The sequence below is a fragment of the Helianthus annuus genome, chromosome 4, assembly GCF_002127325.2.
Source record: "Helianthus annuus cultivar XRQ/B chromosome 4, HanXRQr2.0-SUNRISE, whole genome shotgun sequence".
NCBI classification, from domain to species: domain Eukaryota; kingdom Viridiplantae; phylum Streptophyta; class Magnoliopsida; order Asterales; family Asteraceae; genus Helianthus; species Helianthus annuus.
Genome location: NC_035436.2, coordinates 20,832,490 through 20,854,549, shown reverse-complemented (window position 1 = coordinate 20,854,549; position 22,060 = coordinate 20,832,490). Strand labels below are relative to the sequence as shown.

Sequence of the window (22,060 nt, the reverse complement as noted above, 5' to 3'; positions counted from 1 at the left end):
CAGGATCTCTATCAAAGACAATTGTTTAAGGCCACCCATGCAGTTTAAAAATGTGATCTAAGAACACTTGGGCTATAGTTTCAGCTGAATATGGATGAGTAATAGGAACAAAATGAGCATACTTTGTCAACCTGTCCACCACCACCAAAATAGATTTTTTTCCCTTGTATCTTAGGAAGACCACTTATAAAATCCATAGAAATATCAGAAAATATATGCTTTGGGATTGGTAAAGGCTGCAACAGCCCCAGATAGGCCACATTTTCTGATTTAGACTTTTGACAAATGTGACATTGCCTAATGTTTTGCCTGACATGCTTATTCAACCCTTTCCATGTAAACATCCCTTTAATTCTCTGGACTGTTGCATGAACCCCAGAGTGACCCCCCATTGCAGAATCATGACACATAGAGATAATCTCCTGTTGTAGGTCCTTATCCTTGCCCACCACTATTTTACCCTTCTTTGTCAAAACTATAACATTCCATTTGTATTTAGGGACATCCTTACCTTCTTGTAGTTGTTTCAACTTAGGTCCTATATGAGAATCATTGAGCCAAGACTCCTTCAACTTAGCCAACAATGTAGGATCCAAAGTGTTTAATGATGCCATACACAGAACTACAGAACTTGACCTTGTACTCTAGATAAAGCATCAGCCACTTTATTCTCAACCCCTTGCTTATACACAATCTCATAATCAAAACCCAACAATTTAGACAACCAAGCATGTTGTAAGGGTGTTGTCAGCTTCTGTTCAAGGAGGTATTTTAAGCTCCTTTGATCCGTTTTAATGACCAAATGCCCTGAGAGAAGATAATGATGTCATTGTTTGACAGCAAATAAGATGGCCAGAAGTTCTTTCTCATATACAGACAGTACCTGCTATTAGGTGAAAGGGCTTTGCTTATAAAGGCCAATGGGTGCCCTTCTTGCATTAAAACAGCTCCAATGCCCAAAGCTGAGGCAACTGTTTCCAGCACAAAAGATTTATTGAAGTCAGGTAAAGCCAGCATTGGTGGAGTGCATAAAGCCTGCTTCAATCTATAAAAAGCTGCAGTAGCCTCTTCTGACCAAACAAAACTGTCCTTCCTTAACAAATTAGTGAGAGGCTTAGCCAAAATATCATATGATTTGATAAACCTCCTGTAATACCCTGATAACCCTAAGAACCCTCTGAGCTGTTTAACTGTTGTAGGCATCAGCCATTTCTGTATTGCTTCTATTTTTTTTCGGATTAGTTGCTACCCCCTTGTTAGAGATAATATGACCCATGTATTCCACAGACCCACCCCCAAAAGAACACTTAGACAGCTTAGCATATAATTGATTCTTTCTTAAAATGACCAACACTTCCCTTAAATGATCCAAATGCTATTTAAGGTTCTTGCTATAGACCAGAATGTCATCAAAGAAAACCAAAACTGATTTTCTCAATAAAGGTTTGCAGGTATGGTTCATAAGGGCTTGGAAGGTTGTTGGAGCATTGGTCAGACCAAATGGCATTACCAAAAACTCAAAGTGTCTTTCATGAGTCTTAAAAGTCGTCTTATGAACATCATCAGGGCACATTCTAATCTGATGATACCCTGATCTGTGGTCCAGCTTCGAAAAAACAGTGGCTTCCCCAAGCTCATCCAACAAATCTTCAATTAAGGGGATTGGGAACCCATTTTTAACTGTTGCATCATTTAATTTCCTATAGTCTATACACATTCGCCAACTTCCATCTTTCTTTTTTACTAAAACTACAGGAGCAGCAAATGGACTTGTACTTCCCCTTATCACCCCTGAATCCAAAAGTTCCTTAGTCATATTCTCAATGATATCTTTTTGTGCCACTTGATATCTATAAGGCTTTTGAGAGATAGTAACATTCTCATCCTTAAGCACTATTCTATGATCATAAGCCCTATGAGGTGGTAATGACTTAGGTATTTCAAACACATCATCAAATTCCTTTAACAAACAATCAATGGCTTTAGCACTTAGTGTAACACCCCGTGTTTTCGAATGTCAAAGTCAAAGTCAAAGTCCAATTCAACTTTGACTTCTTTGGCTGTTAATGTTTCTTTTACTTTTTGTATTATGTGGAGTAAGTGTTGTCTAAATAAAATGATCGAGTGTATAATCAATGCGACCGATTTACGACTGTGAATAGTAGGAAGTAACAATGCGATAAAGTTAATCAATCAATAATCAAGTTAATCGACTCATCAATCGAACTCGAGACTCGAACTATGCGAAACTGGTGTGGTAATACCTACGTGTGTGTGTGCCTTATGTGTTACTTGTGAGTGTTTACTTTATGTTTTGTATGGTACTCAATCGAATCAATCGAAACTCGAATCGAAACTCGAATCGAAACTCGAAAAACAATCAAACTCAATCGAAACCGACATCGAAACGTGAATTATAGATGATTGTATGTTAGATATAGTAGTTGGGACTGAAAGTAATTTGACTAGGAACTCTACCGTATTCGTATCATCGTCCATCGAAATCGAAATATCGAAAACCGTCGCGAAACATTCGAAAAGGGTTGCTGATCGAACAGGAAGCATCCTGATCGAACAGGCCAGCCGATCGAACAGGCTGTTCGATCGAGCAGGCCATTCGATCGGAGATCCTGGCCGATCGGTTGACACTTTCCTCTTTGGGAGGCCTATAAATAGCCCTGTCATTGTCACTCTTTCTACTTTTGGAAAGCTCTGACCGAACCAGCCCTTGTTCTTCACCTTTTCTCAGATTTCTCTCAACTCCGGTAAGTTTTCACTCTAATTCTTGTATGTTTTTTTATCATTACACGATTCTACACCTTTCTATCTTTCAAAACTTGAATTCTAACCGTGAAATCACCAAGATCTAAGTGTTCTTGGATGATGTCATCATGGTGTTCTTGAAGAACATCATACCTTGGCCTCATTGAACCATGAATAGCTTATATCTAACCGATTTTCACATAAACAAACTAAGATTTGCAAAAATCTTAACATTTTCGGGTTAAACATCAAACTACCGTTCCGAACAATTCAGCGACCGGACTTGGGTGATTCCTGTCTGAACCGGTAAAGCAAGTAAGAACCCACGTTCTATGGTTTAACTCGCTGTCACAATACCTTGAAATCATATCAAAACAATCACAACAGCCAAGTGGTAGACGAAAGGCCGACCAGGTCAGAATTGCTGGCCGAACGGCTAGGCTGTTCGAACGAACAGCCCAGCCGATCGGACATACCAGCCGATCGACCGGGCCAGCCGATCGGCTAGCACATGGTCCCACACTTTCAAACTTCATGAAGTATGCTATTGACGAGGTGATGTTCGATCGAATATACTACTCGACTAGTAAACATTACTCTTCGGATCATGAGATACTATGCTTCAACACTTAATCGATTTTACAACTCGTTCGTAGTATGGAGTGCCACCCGATCCAGCATGCGGTTCGATCGAGTGACATCCTGCTGAGGATCACTTCTGAAGTTCCTAACTTATCGGCTAAGCCGGCCGATCGAACAGACCGTTCGATCGATCGACCTGAAAGGTAAGAACACTTCAGTGTTCTCAAATGCTACAACGAAAACTTCAAAAGTTCAAACCATCATACACAAACACATCCTTCTCAGAGGAAGAAACAATCCACTCGAATGGTCCAGCCGATCGAGCCTACCGGCCGATCGAACAGGACTGTTCAAACGGACCTTCAAACCGGACGAACAGCCCGTTCGATCGAACCTGCTGTTCGATCGACCAGGCTATTCGATCCATTTACACTTGTTTGCATTTTCCGCGTTACTCATCGCTATGCTATCGAACTATTCAGGCTAACCCTACTCTCAGCGCTCCCTTCAATCCATAATCAACCACTGTGAGTATACTCGAATCCCTTTTTGCTTTAGCACTTTTGGGTGTTACATACGTTACCTATCAAAATCACAATCGAACACACTATTCAAACTACTTGAACGCTAACCGACTGCATGTATTACGTGACTAAATGTATGCTTGTTGTTATGTTTACACGTGGAATGCTGTCTACCTGCCTTAGCAACGTAGTACTATAGTTTGGACTCAGCACCCGATCTCACGGGGGTTGTTAAGGACAATTACTTGCATGGATTACGGTAGTAATCATGTATTGCGAACTGTCTCGGACAGTCAACCCGCAGTCGTTGGTATCGATAGATCCATGTCGATAATTAACATGCATCATTTCCCTCTGTGTACGTGCTGGTTATGCGTAAACTATTCGAACTCTATATGCTATTATTAAACTTGTATGCTCACCTTTACATTTTATGTATTGACTTTATTTTAACGTATGTGACAGGTGTTTAATATATTCGCTTGCTATGGAAGTGAAGCTAGAATAAAACTTTAGAGGCCCCCAACAAATAGTTGTCTGTCAGGAACAAGCAACTAGGGCATAGTTGTCTGTAGATCTTGTCAGGTTGGGTCTTTAGGAGCATTTGAACAATATTTATGTTTTGTATTAACTTAAATCTGAGTTGTCGGAACAGAACTACTTGTTTGGATGTCCTCTGTAATAATGTATTTGTTTATTCGGGATACGGTATGGGACGTATCTTTAGCTGGATTACATAGATAGTTGTTATGGAAACTTCTGAACAATCTGTTTCGCTCAGTGCCATGCCCCGATGATTCCGCCATCGGTTGGGGTGTGACAGATTGGTATCAGAGCCATAACTATAGGGAATTAGGCTAGACACGACCTAGTCCGGGTCGCTGTCTTAGAGACCTAGACTATAGTTAGGAACCAACAGACCAAGCCTATATGCCTCATATTTCTTGCTTTGCACTACACAGCTATCACCTCACCATCTGACGCCGAACGAGTAATTTGGTCAAGATTAGGTGTGAAAGCCTCAAAACTCTCGACTAAATTATTTGTTCCGGCTGTAATTTATTCACAAATGAGGAGATTATTCATCGGGAATAGGTGTGGAAACCCCAAACTCTCGACCAAATTATCTGCTCAACTTCCTCAAATTTTGCTAAAACAAGGAAGAAACGCGATCCCGAAAGTCAAAAAGTGACGACAAGTCTACTGCGAATAGTCGAATCGCTTTGGGTAGTCGATGTCTAGTAGCCGCAGACAATCTATTTCTCGATTTCATGTGTTTCGATTCTGAGCCCGCAACCGTAGACTCTGATGATTCATTGATTTTTATATGTTTTATGTGTGTTTACCTGTTTATGTGTTTTATTTTGATGATTCGCTCGATTTTTGCTACCACTTTGATCGACACACACGACTCGCATTGCTCTTCTATCTCAAAACGGTCACAAGTCGCTACAAACCTAGGCGACACTATGAAGCGATATACGCTATACTATACTCGGCATGCTATACAATTGTACGAAACTACTCGATGTGCTATATACGAACAACACGCAAGCTTTGAATGATAGGATCTTGAGGCAGTCAGAATACTCTGTGTGCTTATAGGAGAATTGCGTGCTTAACTGCCTCTGTGATTAAATGCCTATGTGAGCTTCTGTGTTTATGTGACTCTGTGCTGTACGTGCCTATGTGCTTCTGTGATTACGTGAACCTGTGGTTATGTGCCTACGTGTTTATTGTGTGATTTGACGTGTTCCTAAGCTTTAGTAGTCTAGACGTGTGAGGTGAGATTCGATTTCGTTGCGTTGAGTCCTGTGACGATGTCTGTTGCAGACCATGTCGTCGTCTGGATCCCGACACCACCTGACTCGTCAGGAGAAGAGGGACAAGCTTCTCGCCGCCATCATCGCCAAAAGTGTAGCAAAGGCTGTGAGCAACGTTTATGAAAACGCCAGCAAGTCGTCTGAAGAATCGCGAACAGACGCTCCCAAAGATGCAAACAAGGCTGCTTTCAGTTTCAAGCAGTTCAAAGCATGCGGACCCAAAGAGTTCACCGGAGAAGATGGCCCTACTGCCATGTTCCATTGGTTCGACTCAGTCGAAGTCACTCTGCGCCAAAGCGGATGTCCTGAAAATCTCCGCACTCTCAATGCTACAGGCGTCTTCCAGTCCCGTGCTCTAGACTGGTGGACAGCCGAACGGAACAAGTGCGGAAATGATGCAGCTTACGAGCTAACATGGGAGGAGTTGAAGGCAATTATGATCGATGAATTCTGCCCTTCTCATGAACGCCAAAAGCTGGAGGACGAGTTTTGGACCATCAAGCAGAAGGATGGAGACAACGCAGCTCTCACAACTCGCTTCAAGCAGCTTAGCATCATATGTCCCGATCAGGTCAAGACCCCAGACCAAACCATCAAGAAGTACATCCGAGCTCTGCCCGACTGTGTAGCCGACTTTGTTCACGCCGCCAAGCCAGCAACGATTAAAGATACTTACCTACTCGCCGCTGAGATCAATGACAAGCGAGTGAAGTCTGGCTTTTGGGATAAGCAACCCAAGTCTCTGCACCAAGCCACCGCAACAGCATCCACCGACACCGCCACTGCTCAATCCTCCAAGTCATCAAGAAGAAAGAAGAAGCACAATAACAACAGCTCCAGCAACAAGAGTTGTGCTGCCGCAACAACTGCTGCTCCTCTACAAGCTGTACCAGCTCAGCAGCAACAGCACCACCGCTCAGCTCCAGTGATCAATGCACCGCCAGCGAAGCGTGCATACACAGGCCCTCACCCGCTCTGCCCGACATGCTCGTATCATCATCATCCAGTGGGTCTATCCTGCCGTTTTTGCGCTCACTGCAACCTTTACGGTCATTTCACTGCGAACTGTCGTTTTGGTCCCCGTCAAGCCCCAGTGCAAGCTACTGTCAACCAAGCTCTACTCCCCGCCCCTCAAGGCCAACCAGCAGCTCAAGCACCTGCAGTCAATGCTCGAGTCTGCTTTGCATGTGGTGATCCTAACCACTTTGCAAACAGGTGCCCGAACAAGGTGGTTAAGCAAGAGCCCCAGCAGCAACAACAGTAGCCTTAGCAACAGCAGCAAGCAGCCCATCCTCGAACCTTCAACATCAATGTCCGTCAGGCTCAGGCGGATAACAACGTGGTTAATGGTACGTTCCTTGTGAATGGTATTTACGCATCGTGTTTGTTTGATACTGGAGCCGATAACTGCTTTGTGTCGTTTGAATTCGAGAAGCTCCTTAGTCGTATGCGCTCTTATCTGTCCTCGTCATTCGAAGTCGAAGTCGTTACTGGAAGAACTGTCGCCGTTAACTCTGTTCTCCGTGATTGTACTCTGGAGCTCAACAATCACATCTTTCCAATCGACCTTATTCCAATGCAACTCAGAAGTTTCGACGTCATAGTAGGCATGGACTTTCTTCGCGAAAACCATGCTGAAGTTGTGTGCTTTGAAAAGATGACTCGATTCTCGCTCGCGAATGGTGATTTGCTATGTGTGTACGGTGAAACTGCGTCGAAAGGTCTCAAGCTCATGTCATGCGTTCAAGCCAGCAAGTATCTCCGCAAGGAATACCGAGCCTTCTTGGCCAACATTGTAGTAGCGGAGAAGGAAAAGAAAAAGAAGGTTGAAGTCAAAGACGTTCCAGTGATTCGTGAATTTCCTCAGGTGTTCCCTGATGATCTTCCTGGACTACCGCCAAGTCGTGATATCGACTTTCGTATTGACCTTATTCCTGGAGCTAACCCCGTTGCCAAAGCTCCGTATCGACTCGCTCCATCCGAAATGCGGGAACTCTCGAATCAACTCCAGGAATTACTTGAAAAAAGGCTTTATTCGCCCGAGCACCTCTCCTTGGGGCGCACCAGTCCTTTTCGTCAAAAAGAAGGTTGGGTCGTTCCGGATGTGTATCGACTATCGGGAGTTGAATAAGTTAACCATTAAGAACCGATACCCTTTGCCTCGAATCGACGACCTATTTGATCAGCTGCAAGGTGCCAATGTTTCTCGAAGATCGATCTGCGTTCAGGCTACCATCAATTGCGGATTCAAGAGGAAGACATCCCCAAAACCGCTTTTCGAACCCGATATGGCCATTATGAATTCGTTGTTATGCCTTTTGGTCTAACTAACGCACCCGCGGTCTTTATGGACCTGATGAATCGCGTGTGTAAGCCCTTCTTAGACCGTTTCGTCATCGTGTTCATTGACGATGTCTTGATCTATTCCAAATCGAAGACCGAACACGCGCAACATCTACGTTTGGTTCTCGAGTTACTTCAGGGGAACCAACTCTACGCCAAGTTCTCTAAGTGTGAATTCTGGTTAGAGGAGGTTCAGTTTCTGGGTCACATTGTGAATAGTCAGGGAATACACGTCGATCCCGCGAAGATTGAAGCCGTCAAAAGTTGGATTACGCCCAAGAACCCGTCTGAAGTTCGTTCTTTTCTTGGACTAGCGGGCTATTATCGACGATTTATTGAAGGATTTTCCAAGATCGCTGTGCGGCTTACCGCCCTTACTCATAAAGACAAGCCTTTTGTGTGGGGAAACGCACAAGAGACTGCCTTTCAAACCCTCAAGCACATGCTGTGCAACGCTCCTATTCTCACGCTGCCCGACGGAAACGACGATTTCATTGTCTACTGTGATGCTTCCAACCTTGGTCTAGGTTGTGTTCTCATGCAGCGAGACAAGGTTATAGCTTACGCATCTCGTCAGCTCAAGATCCATGAGAAGAACTATACAACCCATGACCTCGAGCAAGGCGCGGTTGTCTTTGCATTGAAGATTTGGCGACACTACCTGTACGGCACTAAGTGTACAATCTACACTGATCACATGAGTTTACAACACATCTTCAATCAGAGGGAACTTAATATGCATCAACGCCGATGGGTGGAACTCCTCAACGATTACGATTGTGAGATTCGTTACCACCCAGGCAAGGCAAATGTGGTTGCCGACGCGCTCAGCAGAAAGAGTTATGTGCTCAGTATCCGAAACGTTCAAGCCCAGCATAATCTCGAAGCCCTCATCCGCGAAGCCCAGCATGCGTGTTTTAATGAACGCACCTTGAAGAAAGAAAGGATCTACCACGATGGAGCTCAGCTTGTAAGCAAGGCAGATGGGATATTCTATTACCTGGATCAAATCTGGATTCCTAGACGAACTGATCTGCGAAACATTATCATGAATGAAGCCCAGAAATCCCGATATTCTATTCATCTCAGTGCTGATAAGATGTACCAGGACCTGCGCTATAAGTACTGGTGGCCGGGCATGAAACGGGATATTGCTCTTTATGTTAGAAGTTGCTTAACCTGCGCAAGAGTCAAGGCTGAACATCAAAGACCTTCTAGCTTACTCGAACAACCGCCGATACCTATATGGAAGTGGGAGAGTATAGCTATGGATTTCATAACAAAACTCCCGCCCACGCCATCAGGTCATGACAGCATTTGGGTTATAGTTGATCGTCTGACCAAATCAGCCCACTTCTTGCCAATACGAGAAGACTACAAGGTGAAACGACTAGCCCAAATCTACACCGACGAGATCATTTGCAATCATGGTACGCCTCGCGACATCATCTCTGACCGTGATGCTCGGTTTACCTCTCGATTGTGGGAAACTTTTCAAGCGGCTCTTGGTACGTCGCTTAATCTGAGTACTGCATTCCACCCACAAACCGACGGACAGACTGAAAGAACTATCCGTACTCTTGAAGACATGCTCCGGGCGTGTGTCATAGATTTTGGTGGTAGTTGGAACAAACACCTGCCACTAGTCGAATTCTCATATAATAACAGCTATCATGCCAGCATCCAAATGGTACCCTTCGAGGCCTTATATGGAAGGAGATGTCGTTCGCCTATTGTGTGGCACGAGATCGGTCATTCGCAATTAACCGGTCCCGAGATACTACAAGAAACGACTGACAAAATCCTCCAGATTAGAGACAACTTGGTAAAAGCTCGAAATAGGCAGAAAAGTTACGCGGATAGAAGACGCAAGCCCCTTGAATTTGACGTTGGCGACTACGTACTCCTAAAGGTATCCCCTTGGAAGGGTGTAGTCCGATTCGACAAGAAAGGGAAACTAGCGCCTCGATATGTGGGACCTTTTAAGATTCTGGAAAGGATCGGAAAAGTCGCCTACAGACTCGAACTACCGGAGGAACTCAATAACGTCCACCCGACTTTCCATGTGTCTAACCTCCGAAAATGCCTTGCTGATCATGATCTAATCGTACCACTCGACGATCTTCAGGTCAACGAAACCTTACACTTCGTGGAAAAGCCTGTCGAAATCATGGATCGCCAAACCAAGCAACTCAGGCGATCACGCATCCCTATCGTGAAAGTTCGATGGGAAGGCAAACGAGGCGCGGAGTTCACTTGGGAACTCGAAAGCGACATGAAGGCCAAGTACCCGCAGTTGTTTAAATAGATCTGAATCATCAAATTGGTAAATCACGGTGATGCGCAGCTCTCAGCCTAATTTCGGGACGAAATTCCCTAAACAAGGGGAGGCTGTAACACCCCGTGTTTTCGAATGTCAAAGTCAAAGTCAAAGTCCAATTCAACTTTGACTTCTTTGGCTGTTAATGTTTCTTTTACTTTTTGTATTATGTGGAGTAAGTGTTGTCTAAATAAAATGATCGAGTGTTTAATCAATGCGACTGATTTACGACTGTGAATAGTAGGAAGTAACAATGCGATAAAGTTAATCAATCAATAATCAAGTTAATCGACTCATCAATCGAACTCGAGACTCGAACTATGCGAAACTGGTGTGGTAATACTTACGTGTGTGTGTGCCTTATGTGTTACTTGTGAGTGTTTACTTTATGTTTTGTATGGTACTCAATCGAAACTCGAATCGAAACTCGAAAAGCAATCAAACTCAATCGAAACCGACATCGAAACGTGAATTATAGATGATTGTATGTTGGATATAGTAGTTGGGACTGAAAGTAATTTGACTAGGAACTCTACCGTATTCGTATCATCGTCCATCGAAATCGAAATATCGAAAACCGTCGCGAAACATTCGAAAAGGGTTGCTGATCGAACAGGAAGCATCCTGATCGAACAGGCCAGCCGATCGAACAGGCTGTTCGATCGAGCAGGCCATTCGATCGTAGATCCTGGCCGATCGGTTGACACTTTCCTCTTTGGGAGGCCTATAAATAGCCTGTCATTGTCACTCTTTCTACTTTTGGAAAGCTCTGACCGAACCAGCCCTTGTTCTTCACCTTTTCTCAGATTTCTCTCAACTCCGGTAAGTTTTCACTCTAATTCTTGTACGTTTTTTATCATTACACGATTCTACACCTTTCTATCTTTCAAAACTTGAATTCTAACCGTGAAATCACCAAGATCTAAGTGTTCTTGGATGATGTCATCATGGTGTTCTTGAAGAACATCATACCTTGGCCTCATTCAACCATGAATAGCTTATATCTAACCGATTTCCACATAAACAAACTAAGATTTGGAAGAATCTTAACATTTTCGGGTTAAACATCAAACTACCGTTCCGAACAATTCACCAGCCGGACTTGGGAGATTCCTGTCCGAACCGGTGAAGCAAGTAAGAACCCACGTTCTATGGTTTAACTCACTGTCACAATACCTTGAAATCATATCAAAACAATCAAAACAGCCAAGTGGTAGACGAAAGGCCGACCAGGTCAGAATTGCTGGTCGAACGGCTAGGATGTTCGAACGAACAGCCCAGCCGATCGGACATACCAGCCGATCAACCGGGCCAGCCGATCGGCTAGCACATGGTCCCACACTTTCAAACTTCATGAAGTATGCTATTGACGAGGTGGTGTTCGATCGAATATACTACTCGACTGGTAAACATTACTCTTCGGATCATGAGATACTATGCTTCAACACTTAATCGATTTTACAACTCGTTCGTAGTATGGAGTGCCACCCGATCGAGCATGCGGTTCGATCGAGTGACATCCTGCTGAGGATCACTTCTGAAGTTCCTAACTGATCGGCTAAGCCGGCCGATCGAACAGACCGTTCGATCGATCGACCTGAAAGGTAAGAACACTTCAGTGTTCTCAAATGCTACAAGGAAAACTTCAAAAGTTCAAACCATCATACACAAACACATCCTTCTCAGAGGAAGAAACAATCCACTCGAATGGTCCAGCCGATCGAGCCTACCGGCCGATTGAACAGGACTGTTCAAACGGACCTTCAAACCAGACGAACAGCCCGTTCGATCGAACCTGCTGTTCGATCGACCAGGCTATTCGATCCATTTACACTTGTTTGCATTTTTCGCGTTACTCATCGTTATACTATCGAACTATTCAGGCTAACCCTACTCTCAGTGCTCCCTTCAATCCATAATCAACCACTGTGAGTATACTCGAATCCCTTTTTGCTTTAGCACTTTTGGGTGTTACATACGTTACCTATCAAAATCACAATCGAACACACTATTCAAACTACTTGAACGCTAACCGATTGCATGTATTACGTGACTAAATGTATGCTTGTTGTTATGTTTACACGTGGAATACTGTCTACCTGCCTTTGCAACGTAGTACTATAGTTTGGACTCAGCACCCGATCTCACGGGGGTTGTTAAGGACAATTACTTGCATGGATTACGGTGGTAATCATGTATTGCGAACTGTCTCGGACAGTCAACCCGCAGTCGTTGGTATCGATAGATCCATGTCGATAATTAACATGCATCATTTCCCTCTGTGTACGTGCTGGTTATGCGTAAACTATTCGAACTCTATATGCTATTATTAAACTTGTATGCTCACCTTTACATTTTATGTATTGACTTTATTTTAACGTATGTGACAGGTGTTTAATATATTCGCTTGCTAGGGAAGTGAAGCTAGAATAAAGCTTTAGAGGCCCCCAACAAATAGTTGTCTGTCAGGAACAAGCAACTAGGGCATAGTTGTCTGTAGATCTTGTCAGGTTGGGTCTTTAGGAGCATTTAAACAATATTTATGTTTTGTATTAACTTAAATCTGAGTTGTCGGAACAGAACTACTTGTTTGGATGTCCTCTGTAATAATGTATTTGTTTATTCGGGATACGGTATGGGACGTATCTTTAACTGGATTATATAGATAGTTGTTATGAAAACTTCTGAACAATCTGTTTCGCTCATTGCCATGCCCCGATGATTCCGCCATCGGTTGGGGTGTGACACTTACATTGTTAGAGATTACAGTTTTGTGCTGGAATTGGTCTTTTTGTTCATCCACCTTAAGACTGTAGATGTGACCTTGTACCACCTGCCTTTCTGATGTCAATAACTCATGCATCACTTCCAATGAGCAAAATGACAACTTATTGTTTTGACTGCCCTTGAGAATATAAGACTTGTTCCCCACTTTAAACTGCATTGTAAGTTCCTTAAAATTCCATATAATATCCCCTAAAGGTAACAACCACTGAATTCCTAACACCATATCATAACTGGCCAAAGGAATGACCAATACATCTGCATTGAACCACAGCCCTTGCATTTGCCATTCAAAATTCTTGCAGATTTTTGTGCATAACAGAGGAAGACCATTGGCTACACCAACTCTCATAGGACCAATTTCTTCTACTTTGCAGTCAAGTTTGTGGGCCAACTTTTCGTCCAAAAAATTATGTGTAGATCCTAAATCTGTGAGAATATGTAAGGTTTTGGTACCAATGTTACCAACCACTTGCATGGTAGAAAAAGATGGTACCCCAGTCAATGCATGGATAGAAATAAGAGGGTCATTTGTTGTTGTATCAATCATAGTATCTACTGCATCTTGACATTCAGCATCAACACCCTCATCCTCATCCTCTATTTCTAGTACATAAAGTTGTTTGTTAGGACATTTATGAGTGGATGAGAACTTTTCTGGGCACCAAAAACATTCCCCTCTCAATCTTTTGGCCTCCATCTCTTTGTTGGGTAGATTCAATCTGTTTTTATTGTTGTTGGTCAGCCTTTGATTAGTTGGTGGTGTGGGTAATAAGGGTAAATGATTGGTATTGACTGGTGGTTTCATATTTGATGAATGAGTTGTATTAGGTTTATAAGTTGAAAAGGGTATAGTGTTTGGTTTATTGGCTGATACAGGTGTAGGACTTGGGTAGAATTTACTGGAGTGGTTTGAATAGGATTTGGTTCTTGATAAATTCTTATTGGCCATGTCTTGTTTCTTTGAGCATTTATAGGCTTCTTTCATTGTTTTTGGTTCAAACATCCTTACTAAACCAGCCAAATCTGGTTTAAGGCCATTCAAGAATATACTAACAACATACTCTTCACAAATGTTAACTCTCAACAAATTTTCATCAAACCTCTCACAAAACTCTTCTAATTCACCACTTTGAATAGTAGAAGTCAGAATTCCCATAGGATCATTGAATTGATTCGTAGAAAAACTTTCAACAATACTACTAGAATATTCAAACCAAGCAACATTTGTTATTGGTTTAGTTAACTGTTTAACAAAAGCAGCATGCCATTTCATAGCTTTTCCATCAAGATTAATAGCAGCATATCTCACCTTGAATGTTTCAGGAGTATCGTTCACTTCAAAAAAATGCTCACATTTGCAAATCCAGTCCTCTACTTCATTCCCATCAAACTTAGGAAATTCAATCTTCCCAAGCCTATTAATACGTGGTTGTAAACCGGTGCTCGTTATTGTTTAACTTAATGTTTTTACGTAAGTTTTAGTTTCGAATAGCCTACTTTTAGTCAAGAATGTGTTTTGCAGGTTTGATAGAGTTTAAGGAGCTTTTCGGGAGCTTTACGGGTCACCGGGTCGAAAACCGGACCACCGGGATGTGAAACGGATCAACCGGGCTCAAGAAATGGACGAAACAAAAAACCCAACTTCTGGGCACCGTCGCCGACGCCCTTATGGGCCGTCGCCGACGGTTTGCACACAATTCCGTCGCCAAGATTTGTCCGTAGGCAGCAACATAGCACGTCGGCCAAAAATGGAGAAGCAAGCACCGTCGCCGACGGGGCTTCAGGCCGTCGGCGACGGCTCCCAAATACTGACGACGCGATTTTGTTCTTTTGGGAGCTTGGAACAATCAAAAAAGGGTTGGTGGGACATCAATTCGGGAGTTACACAATTCTTGGAGGTTTGAACTTCACCTTGGAGCCAATTACCATTATTATTCACCTACCATTCCATCTATCATCCTCTCTACAACCCGAATCAAGAACAATTCACAATCATCTTCTTGATTCGAAACCCTAGCTCCATCAATCCTCCAATCCATCAATCCAATCATCCATTCACCATCATCACTCATCCAAAACCCTACCATTCATCCATCCATCCACCTTCAAGCTTCGCAATGATCCAATTCATGTTTCCAACATCCGGTGATCAAGCTTCTTCGATCATGAGCGGCTAATTTCTAAGAGGTTTCACCCCGGTGTAGGTTAATTGTAAGTCTAGGGTTTAAACATTGTTCTTGGATTGATTTTGTGACAAATTGCTTCTTGATTTGAAACTTATGACAATTGTCTTGCATTTGTATTGAATTCATAAACTGTCGAGTGAAGATTAAATTTGACTTTATGAAATGTTTATGTGCAATTATGCCTTATCTAGGTTAGAGTTTACATGTTCTTGGTAACGAAGTGCATTGTGGTCCGTTCTTTGTAACGTTGATAGCTCTTGGCACCTAAGCCGTGTAATACTAAACTCGTTAGTCGTGTTTGCAATTGAATCAATCTTAAAACGTGTAGGAACCCTAGGAATGCAATTACCGAACCGGGTGTGAACCTTGTTTTCTCTATCTTGTTTGAATCGTTATTTACATTTTTCAATTGTTAGTTGTTAGTCATCAATCAATCAAACCAATCTTTTTAGTAATTTTAATTCATATCTCTCAACCAAACAAAACACAAAAATATTGATGTGTGTTGGTGTGTATATAATTTTGATATATATTTAAGCCCCTTTTTACACTTTTAACCAAGTTTTAAATTTATAAAACACGATATTTACTAACACTAAACACACATATGGGCAAGTGCACCCATCGTGGACGTAGTATAGTGTTGGTAAGATACCGAGGTCGTCCAAGGACACAAGAGCTTTTAATACCGGTTTATCCTCAACGTCTAACCAAATCAATAAGTGAGAAAAATATTTTAAACTAAGAAAAATAAAAACTAACTAAATGCTGAAAAATAAAATAAAATAAAAACAGATAGACAAGATGAATCACTTGGATCCGACACGTGTGTTAGTATAACCTTTGATTATTTTCTCACTTTTGCACTTGTTTAAGAGATTATCTTAGTTATTGTAGTAGGCCCCTCTTTTGAAGGCGACGTTACCCTCAACCCAGTAGTTTGAGTCAGCAAGGATACAATCCTAAAGGGTCGGATTATTGAAAGATAATGAATTAAGTTATTAATGCAAATTGTGGTAGGCCCCGCTTTTGGCGGTGACGTTACCCTCGGCTAAGTAGTCTGAGTCAGCAGGGATACAGTCCTAAATAGCCGGGTTATAGTATTAATAGTAGTTAACTTATGAGGGGGTCAAAGAGTTTGGATCCCCGCCATCCAATACCTATGGGTATTGAAGGAGATCCTACTAAATTTGACCCAGGTCCCAAGCAGGACCTCTAAACGCTGAACAAGGGCAATGCCCAAACCGTTCCCTTAACCCCCGACCAGGTAGCCAACATACCTCCATATAGACCGTGGAGATATGAATGGTGAAAATCTTTTATTTTATATAGACAGTAAAATAACGCCAAGACACCACGGACAAACGATAAGGAAAGATCACCTTCAACATAAGTAACTAGTTATTAAAGTCATTAATACAAAACCAAATAAAAAGTGCAAAAGATTAAAAATAAAAAGTATTATACTAAACACTTGTCTTCACCAAGTGATGTAAGAGACTTAGGCAAACATGGCCTTGATTGTCAAGAACTCTTACGATCAATCTTGGATCCCGAGACGACTCACACACTCTACGATGGACAATAGATGATGGTGGTGGATGATGGTGTTATGGTGGTGGTGGGTGGTGGATGAAGTGTGAGAGAGGTGGTGTGCCAAGGGATGAAATGGAATGAAGCCAAGCACCCCTATTTATAGGCTGAACAGAAGGCTGGGCACGGCCCGTGTCCGCTGGACACGCCCCCGTGCCCGTCTGACATTCTCTCTCTTCATTAATTGTAATTCGCAATTACAATTAATGCGCCTGCTGTACTTTCACCACGCCCCCGTGCCCGCTGGACACGGCCCCGTGGTGGGCAATGGAAGCTTCTACTAGTTTGTCTTTTCTGCTGCTTCCTGGGCACGCCCCCGTGTTCGCTGGACACGGGGCGTGTTCAGTCTTCTGTTTCTCTTCTTTGCCTTGGGAGGTGCCGTTGAGGGTCCGGGCAGTCTACTTTTGTTCCTTTCCTTGTATTTATGCTAGAATTAGTTGTCTTTTTGCTTCTTTTGTGATTTTGAGCTCATTTCATCCTGAAAATACAAAAGGAAGACAAAAACACTCTTTTTCCAACATTAGTACTTAAAAAGGGTTAGTTTTATGCCTTAATTGATGTGATTTATATGTTGCATTTTACACACATCAAATACCCCCACACTTGAACTTTTGCTTGTCCTCAAGCAAAACTCTTTAAACGTGGCTTACACTCCAAATGGAATAGGTAGAAGAGAAAGTTTTTAGCTTGTCCTAGAGTGTCGGGAATCCAAGGTCTTAGTAAGTTTTATTTTTATTTATTTACAATCCTATTCGTTATGATTTATTTTTAACGTTTCATAAGATAAATTACTTATTTGGGCATAGCATGCCTTATTAAAATTCCATTTATATACAAGTTCACATACCTCACGGGGGATCACTCAACACTCGGCCGAAGGTGTATATTTTTAGTGAATCACTCGAGAGCGGCATGGAACTTACGCCTTCCATAGGCTTGCCAAGCAATCAATCCTCCTCCTTTTTAACTTTTTAGCTTTGTAAATATCAAGAGGACTTTCGGGGTGAAGGGTTAGGCTTGGGTTAAAGGTGGGTGGTTTGTGTTAGTGGTTAGTAAAAGGGCGAAAATCGTAAAAAGCGTCGGTTTTCGTAAAATACCTTGTCTTTAGCGACTTTTTATTTTGAAGTATTTCTCCAAACAAGCTTTTATATAGCTTTTGTTTGTTTTTGACTTCATCATTTTTTTTTCATCACATAAAAAGGCGAGTTTACGAAAAACCGAGCTTGTTACTAAAATAAAGGGTGAAAAATAAAAAAGGTTTTTGGTGGGTGAAAAGGGTTTTGGGGTAATGAAATGAAAGGTTTAGGCTCAAAGGGGCTATCTAGGGGGATTTTGGGTAGGTGGTAAAAAAAATGAAAAATAATGGTTTTGAAAGAAAAATGGTTAGTCCTAATGCCTCCATCATTTACTTACTTGGGTTTAAGTTGGTAAGGACCGGGAATGTATTGTTGTGGCAAGTTCTAGATTTGTAAGAACCAAGCGGCTATTCACACAAGAAACGAAAAATGAGCATTTAGTCTAAATATGTATATTTTTATGCTCAATAAAGGCTCAAAACTCACTTTTGTGGGAATGGGTTTTTAATGTGATCAAGTATATATAATCGAATTTTTAACTAGACTTGTTATGCCGTTTCATAATTTTCTTATGTTGGTTCTTTGTTATCACGACGCTATCGGTTGTAAACTTGTAAAAATATAACCTTTTTAGAACTTGTTATTCCCAACTTAAACTAAGACAAGTAAATAAAAAAAATGAAAAATTTTTTTGAAAAAATTTGGGGTGTTTAGCGGTTCCAATAGAGTTTTGTGTAAGGCTTGTGTTTAGGATTTGCAAACTTCAAGGTTTTAGCATCCCCCCCACACTTAAATTACACATTGTCCTCAATGTGTCCAAAAATAAGGTTTTTGGTCGATTAGGATGTGTAAAAGTGGTTTAAAAAGCAAAGATTTATGTTACTAGCATCCTGGACACAGCCCCGTGGTGACCGGGCACGGCCCCGTGGTCAAGTGCCAGTAACAAAAATTAGAGAATTGAAACAGAAGCCTGGACACGGGGGCGTGTCCGCTGAACACGGCCCGTATCCAGTTACCTGAACTGGGTGTTTTCCTGCAGGTGGCTCAGCACGGGGGCGTGTTGGTTGGGCACGGCCCGTGTTGAGCCTTCTGTGATGGAGATTTGTGTCGGGTTGCTCTGTTCTTCGTGCATGGTTCCATTTTTCTCGTTCCCTTTTTCATCCATTACCACCATGAGTGTGTTTTATTCTGCAAAATAAGACTAAAAGATTAAACTAAACTAAGGATAGTTCCGCGGTATGCCTCCGTGGTGCGCCACGTTTATAAGGGTCCTTGGCTAGACCCGATTCGAGGTTATATATTTTCTGAGTGGGATGCTTGGCGTCCCATGTTACACCGTCGGAGAGCAGCATCCAAGCTCGAATCAATAACCTTCATGTAATTGACCGGGTCGTCATCTTCTATTCTCTTCCCAACTCCGAATTTCACTTCATCATCCCCATACCTCAAGGTGAGTGTCCCGTCATTCATATCCACCACTGCTTGGGCTGTGGCAAGGAAGGGTCTCCCTAGTATAAGGGGGACCTCGGTGTCTTCCTCCATATCGAGTATGACAAAGTCAGCTGGATAAACGAATCTGCTTACCTTTACCAAGACATTCTCGATGACACCTTGTGGGAATTTGACGGATCGATCAGCGAGTTGTATGCTCATTTTTGTAGGGCTCGTGGTTCCCAAGCCGAGCCTTTTGAACATTGACGAGGGCATGAGGTTAATGCTAGCTCCTAGGTCGGCTAAGGCATTGCGAACGGGCGATTCCCCTATTGAGCATGGAATCGTGAAGCTTCCGGGATCGATTTTCTTTTGGGGAAGTTTATTGAGCACGAGGGCAGAGCATTCTTCGCCTAAATTAACTAATTGCAAATTTTCAATTTTCCTCTTATGCGTAAGGAAGTCCCTCATGAATTTAGAGTATTTGGGCATTTGGGTTAGGACTTCGATAAAAGGAATATTGACGTGCAATTGTTTTAACAGACTTTCGAATTTTGCGAATTGCTCATTTGTCTTTTGACGAATTAACCTACCGGGGTACGGAACTCGAGGAGCCTTGGTCGGCTCTGGTGGTGGAGGAGAGTTCTTCTCCTGCAGAGGTGTCGGTACTGTTTCTTCCGTTGGCGGTGGCACTTCTGCAGACCCTACGGTGCGGTTTCGTAGTGTGATGAGGTGAACTTGCGCCTTTAGGTTTGTTTCGGTATTGCTGGGTAATGCGCCTTGTGGTCTCTCGGAAAAGTTTTGAGCTATTTGATTTAATTGTTTTTCTATGTTTTGAATGCTAGCTTGTTGATTTCTAAAATTAGATTCTAATTGTAGAAATCTTTCCGAGTTTTTCTTATCAGTGTCAGAGACGAGGCGAGATATAGTATCTTCGAGCCTTTCTCGTCCACCTTGTTGTTGAGTGAAATTTTGTGACTCATTTCTTGGTTGCTGAAAGTTTGTTCGTTGGGTTTGTTGGTTACTACTATTGCCGGGTTCCCTCCAACCAAGGTTTGGGTGGTTTTGCCATCCTTGGTTGTAAGTCCCCGTTGGGGGACCCGACGGCCTAGGTCTATTATCAATGTAGTTTACCATTTCTTGTTGATCGTCTGTTTCTTTCATGCAACTCCAATTTTCATGTGACCCACCACACCCTTCACAAGCCATAACCGAGACTGTTTTTGTCATTTCCAATTTTTTTATCTTTGAAGAAAGAGCCTCGATTTGGGCTTGTAAAGAAGTGCTTTCATCGACCTTATGGGCGCCCGGGGCGATAGACTTATTTCCCCGGGGGGTGTGCCATTGAAAATTGGTTTGAGCAATTTCCTCAATTTGATTATATATTTCGTGTGGGCGTCGATTACCTAAAAGTCCCCCGGAGCTAGAATCAAGTGTCTGCCTAGTGTGTGGCAACAATCCATTATAGAAAGTGGATACTTGTTGCCATATTGCGAGGCCGTGATGGGGACACTTGCGTAATAGCTCCTTGAACCTTTCCCAAGTTTCATATAAGGATTCCCCGTCCTCTTGTGAATATGTATTAATTTCAGCCATTAACTTAGCAGTTTTAGAAGGAGGGAAATACTTATATAGAAATTTTTGGGCTAGTTCATCCCAGGTGTTTACCGATCCAGCTGGGAGGGTGTTGAGCCAAGCTTTCGCTCGGTCTTTTAGTGAGAAAGGAAACATACGGAGGCGGATGGCGTCGTTTGATGCTCCATTGATCCGAAAGGTATCACATATTTCCAAGAAATTAGTTATATGTAGATGGGGATCCTCGTCCGCAAGCCCATGGAAGGTTGCGGAGTTTTGGAGCATTTGTATCAAATGTGGCCGAAGTTCGAAGTTATTGGCTTCGACATTCGGAGCATTGATAGCGGCGCCTAGATTACCTACGGTGGGTCGTAGATAATCCATAAGGGTACGTTGGTCCGCCATTGGAGGTGGATTACCCGAAACCTTCTCTTGGTTTTTGGCTTTTAACCTTTTTCTGAGAAAGCGTTCGGGTTCTTCTAGTGGTTCTTTTATGTCTTTATTGGAACTGGAGCTCATACACTACGTGAGGGTGGCGTCGGGTTCCAAGTCCTGCAATAAAAACAAAAAAGAATGTTGGTCAGAAGGTTCACCACGACCCCGTGTTGAGCGACACGGCCCGTGGTCGGAATTTCAGTGATTGTTTTCCAGATCCCAGTTACTGGAAGTTGGACACGGCCCCGTGTTGCACCGGCACGGCCCCGTGGTCAGCCTTCTGTAACTTGGAAAACAAAAACTGCCAGTGACGATGCTGAACACGGCCCGTGTCCAACCAGGCACGGCCCCGTGTTGAGCTCTGCAGAAGCTGAAAATCTAAGAAAAAATCCTAAAAAATTAAAGAAAAATAAAAATATCATTAGGCCGTTGATTCCTAACTTTCTTAAAATCCTTGTGTCCCCGGCAACAGCGCCAAAAACTTGATGTGTGTTGGTGTGTATATAATTTTGATATATATTTAAGCCCCTTTTTACACTTTTAACCAAGTTTTAAATTTATAAAACACGATATTTACTAACACTAAACACACATATGGGCAAGTGCACCCATCGTGGACGTA

General features: G+C 42.6%; 1 protein-coding gene and 1 non-coding gene across 2 annotated transcripts; one reads left to right on the top strand and one right to left on the bottom strand.

The window, feature by feature from the left end:
* Positions 1–1,375: 1,375 nt before the first annotated feature.
* On the bottom strand, positions 1,376–15,229 carry LOC110866725. Its single transcript, XM_022115868.1, has 3 exons — positions 15,086–15,229; positions 13,108–14,451; positions 1,376–1,960 (listed from the first exon to the last, which is right to left on the bottom strand). The coding sequence occupies exons 1-3, from the start codon at positions 15,227–15,229 to the stop codon at positions 1,376–1,378; spliced, it is 2,073 nt and encodes a 690-aa protein (XP_021971560.1).
* A 5,694-nt stretch (positions 15,230–20,923) lies between these two features.
* LOC118491898 lies at positions 20,924–21,030 on the top strand. Its single transcript, XR_004892343.1, has one exon. It is a non-coding gene; the product is annotated as a small nucleolar RNA R71 (small nucleolar RNA).
* Positions 21,031–22,060: the final 1,030 nt, after the last annotated feature.